At 50.4% G+C, this 12,788-nt stretch overlaps 1 protein-coding gene across 1 annotated transcript; it reads right to left on the bottom strand.

The window, feature by feature from the left end:
- Positions 1-8,639: 8,639 nt before the first annotated feature.
- TGME49_269380 (hypothetical protein) lies at positions 8,640-11,645 on the bottom strand (the record flags this gene model as incomplete). The annotated part of the gene is made up of 1 exon (XM_002365588.1): positions 8,640-11,645. The coding sequence occupies one exon, from the start codon at positions 11,643-11,645 to the stop codon at positions 8,640-8,642; it is 3,006 nt and encodes a 1,001-aa protein (XP_002365629.1).
- Positions 11,646-12,788: the final 1,143 nt, after the last annotated feature.

Genomic DNA, 12,788 nt, shown 5'->3' with positions numbered 1-12,788 from the left:
GCGCGTTTCCTAAGCAAATCGTCGTGAGCTGCATACAGGTGAACCTAATGCAAGGATCTAAACAGCCACACTGAGAACGACAATACCTGTATATGCGTAGCACCTGCCTATTTCCCTGCTGGGATTTATGAAGTACTAGCTTTGTCCCCCGGTGTGCAATGTGCTTGGTTCTTATAGCACGGTGTGTCCTCCGAAGCTCGTTCTGCACTCATAAACAATCGAATGTTCTGCATGTGGGAGTTTTGTATGTGTAGTGTCGACAGAGTATTTCCTCCTGAAGCTTCTAAACAGGAAGTATTCCGAGAACGTGGCGCTCCGTTGGTGGACCGAGTCGTAGGTTAGTTTTTTGAGGCGGCAGAACAGGGCAAGAGCTCTTTAGATTTGTTCGACTTACTCTTGGCAATGCGGTGCCGAACAAATTCTTGGTTGCTCGAGACAGGGGGAGGCTCCCTGCGCACCGTAACTTCATATTGACCTGTCCCATACTATGAATATGGCTAATTGAGACTCCCGCAAAAACACTCCTAAACCGTGCGTACAGTTCTGGGATGGTAAGAAGAGAATGCAGAGACCAACTGTTGATCGGCGACTGAGGTGACCAAGACGTCAACGCCTGTCGGTCTGTAAAGGGAAAAGTTACACAAAAATTCTGCGGTCGTCTCGACGTCCCCCTCAACATAGAAACAGGACATCCGCATCGTTTTAGAGGGGCACCCTGACACCTACGTTGCAGAGGGGTCAAAATAATTTGTTAGCAGATCGCCTGAGTGTTGTAATCAGGAACAGCCTCGGTGATGTGAGCAAGTGTGGTATAATGTCTGTCGTTATGTCCTGCTTCTGTCCACTATTATTACACAGCTGGAGAGACCGCGACACTGTTCGCAATCCGTCCTAGCCGGGGCGGCAAGACATCCTCAATTTTTGGAAGTGGAGGGCCTGATTCCGATGATGGCGTTCTTATTTTGGCTGTCTACGACTTATTCAGAAAATCGACGCTGAAACAGATGCCTCGGGTAACTCACTGCATCGCGAAATGCCTCGTGGCTTCTAATTTAACTACATACATCTCCCTATATTGTGCCCCTTTTTTACTCACATGTATCGGTTGCCCCCATTTTTCGAAAATGGAGGAGCTTCGTAGCACGTATACTATCTGGACAGCCATGGCCTCCAAAAGAAAGAAGGTGTCTGGAGACGGTGTGAACGTTGATTGTACAGAGCCAGGCGATGTGAAAGTGAGAATGTTCAAGCAGCCTGGCCCCAGGTGGATCCTCCACGCTCGACACTATTCGGCGTTTTGACGATGTATGGTACCAGTATAGTGCGTGTCGAGACTATCGCGGGATTCGTCTAACACGGGCATTCAGTACAGTGTGGCAACCATGTGTTTTGTTCATTTGATCCAGGATACAGATAAGCCGATGGCGACATTCGTGGAGGTCTCCGACAATCAAGTTCACGATTTGACAAGGCATTACAGAAAACACTATCGACCCCATCGTGAGACAACCAGCAACACTTTGACCAGGACAGGAAAAAACGCGATGGGCTGAAGTGTTGCTCTGGAAATGAAGGTGTTAGTCGTAAATACCTTCCTCGTCCTTCTTTCAGAACACCAAGGACCTACGGATAAAGGCGTCTCAAGTCCGGCAAAGGCTGCCGTTAAGCATGATGCGGCACGAGAATATGTAAGCCAGGACTGAGGGAGTGGGGTGTCCGTGTCAAAAGCAGCATCCTTACTTAGGCGTCGGGTAATTGAATGGGGTAATGTCATTGCGGGCAAGACTCCGTAGGAGGAATGCTCTGGAGAGCTGTGGAAACTCAAAACGTCTACTATGGTTCCTCTTCCTGTCAGACACATGTTGAAGGTGTACTTCCTGTTCTTCTGTCACCGGCAGAAGAGGTGGGTTCCCAAACGAATTTTCACTCCGAGCGTATGACAAGGAGACGACAACGGTGGGCGAGTGGCTTCTACAATTGGCGTTTTTCGATCGTCCAACTGTGATCACTCAGTATATGCGGCCTGAGTGCACGACGAACGATGGGATGTTTGTTGTGAGGCAGTATTGGTAGTATAAAGCACAGGCTGAATTGCGATCCCACATAACATCTTGTGCCGCCTGTGTAGATAACACACCAGCTGCCCTCCGTCACTATTGCTGCGTATACGTGGTAAAACGGCCTTCGTCAGTATGCGTGACGCGAAAGGAGTCATGTGGTGCTAGCCAAATACGATGTTTCATATACTTTTCCCTGCATTATACAGTCAGATCGGTGCAGTCGTCCCTTTATTGAGAATATTGCGCAGGATGGCACCGAAGTCAAGCCAATGGTAAAAACAAGACTGGAGACCGTGTGACGGTTAGGCTCGCTCTTGCTTGCCTGGTCTTCCCAGTTATCAAAATGTCCAGCATGACTAGTGCCTTCTGTTGCGCTTAGGTTATAGCGCTAATAAAAACAGTCGTGGCGTCAAGAACCGCCGAGAGCCAGCGATACATGCTTCGTTCTGCAAAATCCCACCTGATGTTCTCCCTGTACCAGATTAAGCCGCCGCCTACGTAAGCCCTACCATGCACGGACAGATGGTTTGTTGCAAGATGCAATAGGATTGTCAGCAACAATGGGCATTTGGTCGTACAAGGATTTGACTGCCCTTCACAGACCTGCAGCTGATACAACCTGCATCGGTGGCTGCTTGACGGTAGTTGAGCTTAGCAGTTGTGACTATGTTGGCTGTCCTGAAAGCGGAAAACGCTTTAGAAGACTATCGCTCGAAGAACCAACGTCGCCAACAGCATCACTCGGGCAGGCAATGCTCAGTGTTGCAGCAGGTTCTGAACTAGGGGCATCGCGAAACCAGTCGCCGTGGGAGCACCTTCAAAACGTCAAGCTAAAGCGTATCCTCTAGGGCAGAATCTACGATGAATTACATGGGTTGGTGACTCTGGATCACGTCAACAACACTGAGAAGCCAGACAGGCTGCAGTTTCTCTCTGAATCGACGCGACAAACATACATTCTCCTGATGCTTTCGATAACATTGTGTGTTGTTTATTTCACAATATTATGCTGGTTCTCTTTAGCGACGAGGTAGCACACGTTTTGTATCATTTCAGTCTGCGCATCATGCGTCAAATGGTGTCGGGACAAAACGGTCGCCTGGTTTGAAATAACAAGGATTGTGTGAGTGCCCGCGGGGACAGTGTCATTCCCAGGAATTTTAACATAAAATAGCAACTGTTGGACAGACGCCAGTACCAGAGTGCCTAAGTTTGACATGACCGCCATCAACACTCAAATACCAAGACGATAACGATGGCTCGTCATTGCGATAATACACCTAAACACCACTGGCAAAACTCAGACCTCGCAACTCTCTTGGCCGTTCAGATCAAGGCAGCGTGCTCTGATGCGCCCCCTCATCCGTTTCCAGCCGCACTGCATTGGCTCAGGAAAGGGTTCTCTGGCTTCGTTTTCCTGTTAAACGCTCAAAACTGCACTCAGAATAGTCTCGCGAACAATTCCTCGACAAGTCTCTTAGTATGCATCAATCCGACTGCGAAAGACTACTCGGTAAGACCGCAGTCACACAGCATTTTTGTGGTTACGTTGTCTGTGCTAGTACAGAACGGCGACCCTGTTATGCACAAAATGGCACCCTACTTCTTAGTCAAATGCCGGACAATCGGGGCAACTTTTTGTCGATGTGCATGGACGAATTGCTAGGACACTTGCTCCTGCAAGCACATCAGAATAGCACACGTACCTGAGCGTAAACAGTCGGATACAAGGCATATCGTAGCCCAGGTGAAGTTGAGAGAGTGACGCTGATAACGCCCGAACATACGCTGGATACATGGGAGGCAACACGCCCCTTGTTCAGCAGTGGTTTTAGTTGAATCAAAGCTCTCCCAGAAAAACAAATCCTGTGTTACAGCTTCGAAGTGTAGCCCTTCCTCATTTGAAAGAACAAACTACGTCTGCCGTCTCCGTAGTAGAGAAAGCGCACAAGGCTCAGTCAGGCGACAGTGAAGCGTCGCCTGCGTACAATACAGGAGCCTGCTGCATGGATTGAGTTCGCTGCCAAATGCGCCTCGAGACGCTGCCTTACACTGTCGGGGATGCTGGAGGCCAACGATACAGGCATCAGCTCGGATACATCGGAGCATAGACGAAGAGGGTCGATGGGATATTTTGGAGAGAGCAAGACGTTCCCAGTTGCTCCAGGAACGTTCTGCCCTGTGAATCAGCTTCGACGACCGAAACCGAAAGCTGCTCAGGTGACTCTGGCTCTGCATACCAGCCGATTGACCTTCACGCAATGCTTGATACCTGTTCTCTCTCCATGAGACTACACTGTGTGTCTAAACACGTTTTGCAAGATGGGCTGTGTTTACGACCACCAAACAGTCGCTAATGGCATCCGCGGCCGGCACGTGGTACTCGTTCTGTCGCGGGAAGTCTTGTTTATGCCGTTCAGATGCTCTGTAAAGATAGGGAAAGCCGGTCGGTACTGCGACGGAACGCCTGGAACGTGCGTCCTGTTGATATCCGGAATCCGTTTCACTGACAATAAAACGTCAATTTGCCCCATCTTTTTCCACCACTTGGGTTCCATGGGTCGGCCCGTAGGAGAAGCTCTGGCCGTGTCGCGCTGGCAATGAATAGCTGCATGACAAAGGTTGTTCCTCCTTTGCAGGGGGACTTGATGCACAGCCTGGTTGACAAAATAGAGACGACGTGCAAGGATTTGTGCCGGAAGCACCTGCAGCTCGATGAACTGAAAGTTCAGGCAGCGAATGGTAAGTGAACAATTCCCAATTACCACTGGCTGAAGACGGCGGGCTGAGCGGCGGACGTTTCTGTTTTGGCAGCTTCGGCGACGTCGCTGATTAACCACTTTCACGTGATCATGTACCTTAATTCAGATCGGCTCGAGGCGGCACAATGTCACCGCGACAGTCTGATCCCACACCGATCTGGCGTTGAAGAAGAAACACTGGGTACGGTACGCACACTTTGGGTGCCTCACTGTGCGGCAGACCATTTGCGGATTTGAAGAAGGAATGTCCCGTGACTGGCTATCGTGAAACAAACGATGTGCCGGGAGTCCTACTTCACGCCGCAGCGTATACCAGGTAACTGCAACTGCAGACTCAGTGGTGCTACATTCGCGTTGTGTGAGGGAAGTTGGAAATAAGTACTTCTTGTACGTAAATGTTGTGTATGCAGGAAAGTACGATATCGACTACCATCACCGTTAGAGCATCGCACATTGAGGCCTTGAGAGGACGACTAAAGGAAATATTCCGCAGGAGGGAAGATCTACTGGAGGAATGCTTCAACGATGCATCTGATTTATCTGCGAATGTTGTTCAAACAGCGCACTGGTGCGCGCAAGCACAAGCCCTTCATCACACCTACATTTTGCACCCGAAGTGTCCCCTGAGCTGCAGACTTATTACCTTTACACACAGGTGTAACCGTCTGAGTACGATGGCCCGGAATCCCGCTTGCGTGCGTCCGAAGTCTCAGTGATAGAAAGCCTTAGCAGTAGTGGCGAGAAACACATCGAGAGGGTCGTGTTGTGTTCTATTATTTCATACGTTCTCTGACGACGATTCCTTGGAGAATTCGGCCGTGATCCACGCTTCAAGCTGCTGGTGGCCCAACGGTGACAATTATTCGAAACGCTGAGGTGGTGTCCCGTTCTTACCAGAAGCGCTATGGACGCGCTTGTTGATTCGAGGTGATAGTTGGTATATCTGGAACACATTTTCGCCATAGGTTGTGTCTGTTTCAACTCAGCACGGTGCAAGAGCTAGGTGCAAAGATTCGACAGACGTATGATACAATGAAAAAACGGGAAGAAGCATTCCACAAGTACGTAAGATTGGGAATCCCCAATTAAGAACATTCTAAGGGTCCATGTTGCTCTGGTGGCAGCCGACCGCGTCATCGGAAGTTTGTTTTTCTGGTGCCAGTAGTGGGTACATGCACTCATCTGGTGGTGCGAAACCCGCCTGCAACAATGATGTTTTTAATGACTTGCCCATTTCCCCGCAGAAATCCCGATACGAATGTACAACTTTGCGCGGAACATGTCTGGTTATTGAAATGGGGATCGTTCAGGAAGGCGCCTTGCTGACCACTGTTTGACGACGCATCTCCACAATTCTTGGCTGCTGCTGTCACTCCAGGGTGCACGAACAAATGAAATGTGACCTGCAGACCGATTACGAGGCATTCACGAAAGCCGAACAAAGAATAAATAAACAGTACAACACCGATATTTTAGCAGCCAAGTGAGTGTACATATACTAATCTGACAGGAACAGTCAGCATCTCTGAAGCAGCGCCTGACATTGAAATATTATTTCAGTATAACAAGTTCTTTCTAGACTGCTGGAAGGTATATGTTCTTGTGTTAATGATTCAGAAGGGAGGTCATTGAAAAGCTCGGTGACCAAGAGTCGCTCCTCAACATGTTAAAGGCCAAAGCCGTATCACTGTTAGATCATGGAAGCCGCGGGATTAAGCAGGACACGGATGGAATAGAAATACTTGCTTCTGTTTGTCAAGACCTAGCCAAAACCATCCATGATTGTGAACAAGGCCGCTTCATGATGACCCTGCAAGGGAGCCTACGTCAACGTAGTTGTACTTAATTCTTCTTCAAATAGCAATGAAAGACGCCGTTTTCCACGTAACATGATTTGGACTTTCTATTGTTCATCCGGCCTCTCCAGGATAACACTCGAAGGTTTAACATTCCGCAAGGAAGAATACGCTCAACTCAGCAGTGCATCAACAAGCGCGACCATCTCGAATGCTTGCGTAAGCTTTTATACATCGAGATCCAGATCCAGCTGCCTACGCATGTTCAGTTTTCGATGCCACCAGCAAGCTTTAGAAGAGTCAAGTGATTCAGGATCAGATACCAATGATACGCGGTATGGTTTGCACCCACAGACAGTAGTATGCCGTGCGCGCTGCTCCTGCGCAGTGCGTACACCTTGAGACACGAACAACACTCCTAAACGGCTTAGCTCAGTTCTCTCGTGTTGCGATTATAGCCCGCTTGTCACTCGAGTTCAACAAAATGAATATCTTTCGGCAGGCTTTCTGTGCGGAGCTCCTTCGTGTGCGAAGCCCGAGAGCTGTTTGAACGGGTCAACAAACTTCGGTCCCTGAATGTAAGGACACAATCCTCGAGCCAACGGTAGCGAGCGTGGCGTACAGCCATAGATGCAGAAAAGACCCAATTTTCCGTTGCACCACAAAGATCATATTTTTTACTACTTCCAAAGACTTCTCATTCCTGGAGACTCACGAACCAAAAGTGCGGAGCAGCCAAGTGTGGGCCGGGATGGGCAGAAGGCTCGGCCCATATTTGAGATAGCGAGCGCCAAGAAACATGCTTCATCGGCGGAAGCGCGATGGTGTGCATGCCATATTCCCTGCAAAACGCAAAGTGAGCTTTCAGAACGATGAAGACTCAATCATCGAAAAACTAAGCAGGCAAGAACTTGTGCCTCTCGCGATGGTGAGATAACGATACAGAAAGCAACAAGCACCCGTCGTATTCCAGACGAGGCCGTGTTGCAAAATGATGTCTGGGAGGCGATTGGAATGCCTGAAACATATCACAAATTCCAGCAGGGACATGCACCGTCACATTCATTTGCTCCGACGTTATCAGTTCTTTGGCTATATAAATGATACTCGCCACGGAGCTGACGGTAGCGTTGCCCTGTCAGCTAACTTATAAGTACGTGTTCCAGCGTTTGCGCAGGACCTGACACGAGAGAAGCTTATGCTGACAGGATCTACTCAAAAAGAAGTTAAAGGCGGCCGAGCAATCAAGGTGTTTTAATACGTGAAAGGCGAACGCGGATGGAGAGGGCATCGGGCACAGGAGTTTGTCCGTATAAAGTGGCCTCTAAGGGACGCTGAGTGACAGTCTGATTCACTCGGAAACGAGCTATGCTCACAGTATTGAGTCGAACATCAACAGTTGACGTAATGTCGATTTCTTTTTCGTAGCAAGGTGAACTGGTTGTGAATCGTTCCCTAACGTATAACTAGGCAGCCACTCGTAAATGGTGAAGGCATGGGACGTTTGCTGTCTGAGCGAATTCAAAATCTACCAGTGAGAGGTTGAAATCACCTCTGTCGTGAATGCCATTATTACATGAATGGCCAGCAACAGCGATCTGGGGTGCAGTATGGTGCGGGTGGAGCGTCAACGTGCTGCACAAGAGCAACTTTTAGCAACCCACGGCTGACTCCTGTGTGACACTTCAGGCAGCGCTACAGCATCCCAGCACAAACCCAAACCATGTCCAGCTCATACACTGAGTAGCAGACGGTGTCTTTGAAACACAGTGACCGCTTCATAACGACATAGATGTTTTGTCGCATGAAGGGACAGTGCTGAATTTTGACACTTCATTGGTTGTGAAGGAAATGCTAAACTTCACAAAACAACAGTGGAGAGAGTACCGATAAACACGATCATTGCCGGCTGCTCGAGGTGTGCAGCTGCTTCAAAGGTGCATACAACATTGGAATAATGATGACCTGTTGCTCATGGCGTTGGAGGACACAAGAATTCGTTTCTTAGCCTCACGCGTCCACTACGTGTTGGTCGGATGTGGTCCTGAAGGATACCCAATCAGGCCTTGGAAGGACGTTTCTGAGGCTTCCAGCACTCCAATGCGCCCTTCTTGCAACAGCTGCTCTTCTCGTTTGCGAGCCTCTTCTAATGCCTTTTTTCTCTGCGTATAGTCTCCCCACGAGATATTGGGGGCGATCCGACGCTCATGGTAATACCTATTGTTAAACTCGGCCCCGTAATTCTCTAGACGAGAATGAGTGCTATAAGGACTCGGAAAAGGGTCCTCTGCGTACGCGTAGTTATGATACGGGCTGTCAGGTATCTGATCGACATCTATGTTGTCACTGTAAGGATTGTATGTGGCTGGATACGTGTACGGAGGAGAGGTCGTCGTAGCAGACACATCAGGGGATTTCTCCTGGTAGGGCGCTCTAGACAGAGCACCTAGGTAGCCAGCGTAGGGATCTTCTGCGTCTTTCAAGTAGTCGTTCAACCCTCCATAAAGGAGTTCACCTGGATCTCGCGGCTGCTGCCCGAAATTCCGACCTCCAGGTTCTGCTCTACTTCCACCTGCACCCGTTTCATTTCCGTTAAAGGCAGAAGGCGGAATGTACCCAACTCTATGGAGCCCCACTTCGTCATCATCTGTTTGTGAAATCGGATTGGATCTCAAAAAAGTGGAGCCTGGGAGTTCCGACAGTACTGTTGTCACGTTTCGGTCGGTGGGTGGGGGGATCATCCCTGACCTCTCCCCGCACTGGGAGGATCCGTCGTCACAGTAGTTCATGCGAAACGTCTCTTGTGGTTCACGTTTCATCGTGTCTCGTTCTTCTTCACTTCCGCTGAAGGGTAGGAGGCCCTGAGAAGGCTCGATATGATCAACCATTGCTTGCCGCGAGGAAAAAGAATATGAGAATTCGCCGTCATTTGCTTCGGCACCCCTTGCTTGAGACCCGGAACGATGACTGGGAACCGGCGTCGTAGCGTTGCTAGGTTGGTAGACAGACGCAGCAGCAGGCGGCGAATCTGGAGTTATCTCTGTACCTCGGCTCTCTACTGAGCTGTCGTAACGAGCTCCTGTTGCGTTCGCCGACAAACTCGACTGTCCAGGAAACGATCCTGTACCACTTTCGACGGTCATCGGCAGGGCGAAGGGTAAACCCAGAGTAGCAGGAGGTGAGTGGTCGGAGACGTAAGTCGGCCTATCGACCGGCGAAGGAAGCTGATGTATGCGAGAGTCTCTTGAATTGACCGTCTCTTCTCGACTGGAAAACACACTCGAATCGCCGGATCTGAAGCCACCCGAGGTGTCGAGGTTTCCAGTACTGCCTGTGGAAAATGGAATTGGTTGCATCAATGGACCATCCAAAGGTGGCAGTTGGCCATAGTTTCTTCTTGAGTTCGTGTTTGGTAAAAGTGAGGCCGTGTTGCTGGTGTCCGCCCCGGGCAAGCGATCCGAGTCGCTGGTTGATGCGTCGGTGGCCCTCCCAACTGGTGTCGCGGCATCCCATGAAGAAGCGTTGTTTCGTGGTACGTTAGATGCATAAAATGACGATTCTGTCGGCCTGTTTGCGTCACTGTTCCTGACTGAACTGGTGGAGCCATGGTCTGCCGACCTGTGACTTCCTTCGCTAGCGTTTGCGGAGGGAAATGCCGCTGATTCCGTAGTCTCCCATGGCCGCTGCTCTATGTTGTCAGATGCACTTTGTACCGGTGTACTGCTTGTCCAGCTTGGTGTGTCCCCACTGCGGAAAGGTGTATGTGTCGACAGTTCATATGCAGTTGCCTGTCCTTCACTTCCGTTTGCAGAAGCCCACACATTACGGCCAGTGGTACCTCTACTTGAGTTAGGCGATTGTGTGGGAATACTCTCATTCGTGTTGCTCCAAGCCGCTCTGCTGGAGCGCATGGTCCAGTCTCCGCCCTCTTGACCAGCAGGGTTTGATGTTTCTGCAGTGCTAGTTGTCCAGCTTCGGGACACGTTAGTGTCGGATGAAGCCTGTTGGAAGCCCTCACTGCGAAAATTGACTGCTGCTGCGCCGCCGACCAGTGACTGTGTTCTGGCACCACTCATGCTATTTGGCACCGAGGTCCTTGGACCTGCGGCCGTTGCAGTGCTCCAGTTCTCGTCGGTTCTCTCTGACAGCGACATGCCAGTCCAAGGCACACCGGTATCGCTCGCAGCGGCCACCGGTGAAGTTCCCCAGGTATTCATTCCATTTATACCTCGAGTTGAGCTTAACCGTGTCTCCGTGAAGTCAAGACGCGTTACAGGGAGAAGCTCATGACTGTCAGACGTTCCAAGTGAGGCTGGTATGCTCGAGTCACCGCTGGAGGCGACACTGGCAGGTCCATTTGACCTCGATGCATTGGCTGGAGCTATACGTGTCGAGTAATTCGTTAGACTCTGAGGTTGCCTACTCAAGAAAGCCTCCGAGCCACGATTAACTGGCAGCGACGGACTCACGGACGTCGGATTCCAAGCAGGACGTGTCGTACCTTCAATGAAATTGGATAGCCCTGAACTGCCTGAGGTATTCGCCTGGGCCGGTCGTGGAGCCCAGGCTGGAGATGCTGGACTGAAGGTTGTCGATGTTCTTGTTGAAGGAAAAGGCTCCGAAGTGGTTGGATATGTCACTGGTCCTTGTCTAGGTGAGTACTGCGTCAACGGAGGCGGTGTGGCAGAATTCGCAGGAGAAGCGAACGGCGTGACGGGACCTGGGCCCGCGGCAGCAGCCACCCGGGCAGCATAGGGGGAGAAGGTTGTTCCTCCCGATGCTGCCGCTGAGGAAGGTAGTGCCACTGGTGGAGAAAGGTCTCTCGAGCTCGAGGTCCCACTATCAGCCACCACGCTTGGGGCGCCGGTTCCACGGGACGCGGAAAACGTGGCCCCCCCTCCAGAGGCCCGATGCGCTCCCCAACGCCCATTTCGTGAGATTCCCCACTGCGCCTCTGCCTCATCAATTGCTGCAAGCCCGCAGAGGCCTGCCCAAAGAATAAAGCTTCCGAACAGGAATCGTTTCATGCCGGAGCTCATCCGATATGACAGCTGCTGGCTGTTCAGCGTTGAATATCATAAGGACCTGCACGCAGTAAAAAAACACATTGGTTAAACTTCATCGGGAACGACTTAGCAAATCGCAACGATGACACTGAAAGATTTATCAGACTGGAGCCGAAGAGGGCATATTCGTGGACAAGTGACTCTTACACCGACGGAGAACCCTTTTCTGCACGGAACAAAATCTTGTGTGGTTTCTTACCTTCTTTATCTCTCTTGAACCAGCGACTGGACAATCTCGTGGCGTTATTACACAAGCAAAGCCCCTTGACAGTGTTGCCTGTTCTACCGTGGAAGGGTTTTCGGTAGAATCTTTTGGAAAGAAACGTTGAAGTGGCGGAAGAAAGCGTTGTGATGTTTCGAGTCACGACCACAGCGGTCTTGTTTGGAATTTGTTAGTTGAGAAATTTGTGCACCGTAAAGGAGCAATTCATCTGCTACATCTGTGGGAGCGAGCGACGGAATAGAAGAACAACCTCTCTGAAGCGAAGCGTTAGTTGGATCACTTGCTCCTGCGGGAATGGCTGACGGCAGTTCTGCTCGTATTGATGAATGGTTTGCACGAACGATCTGCACCCAGCACGGCAGGTAGCGGGATCGCTCTCAACACGGTACTCTAGGGGGGCGAAGATTCCCGGAGCTAGCGAAAGGGAAACCGAGAACTAACTGTGATTCATGACGAGTCCATCTCATAATTTTTCCACAACATACTTTGTACAAACACAAAACGGGCATGCACTGGGTTCGTGCGGTAGCTTCTACCTGCTGCATGAGGATATCCACCGTCGAATCTGGGTGCCGATTTGAATTTTTCAGCATATGTCGGAGTCGATGCTGTAAAATCCTTTTCCAATGTTGGGTCCCGGAAGCTGCACCGTCATCAACTGAAAATTGTTTCCGTAGTAATGGTAATGTGTTTGCGAGGCCCCCGCCACTGCCTCCGGTGACTCCCGATATCCAGGTACGAGACCGGTAGAGACGTTTTGACTACGACGCTACGAGGAAGCCTGCTGACCCAGGTGCCTCTTGCTGCTCGCGGTGGCTCAGATTCTACCACACGTCTGTGCGTGTAGCTGTGTGCTCATGTACGTGTGTCTGTGTCTGCGA

This window comes from Toxoplasma gondii, chromosome VIII, assembly GCF_000006565.2.
Source record: "Toxoplasma gondii ME49 chromosome VIII, whole genome shotgun sequence".
NCBI lineage: Eukaryota > Apicomplexa > Conoidasida > Eucoccidiorida > Sarcocystidae > Toxoplasma > Toxoplasma gondii.
The sequence above is the reverse complement of the archived record's forward strand: the minus strand, read 5'-3'. Positions and strand labels throughout refer to the sequence as shown.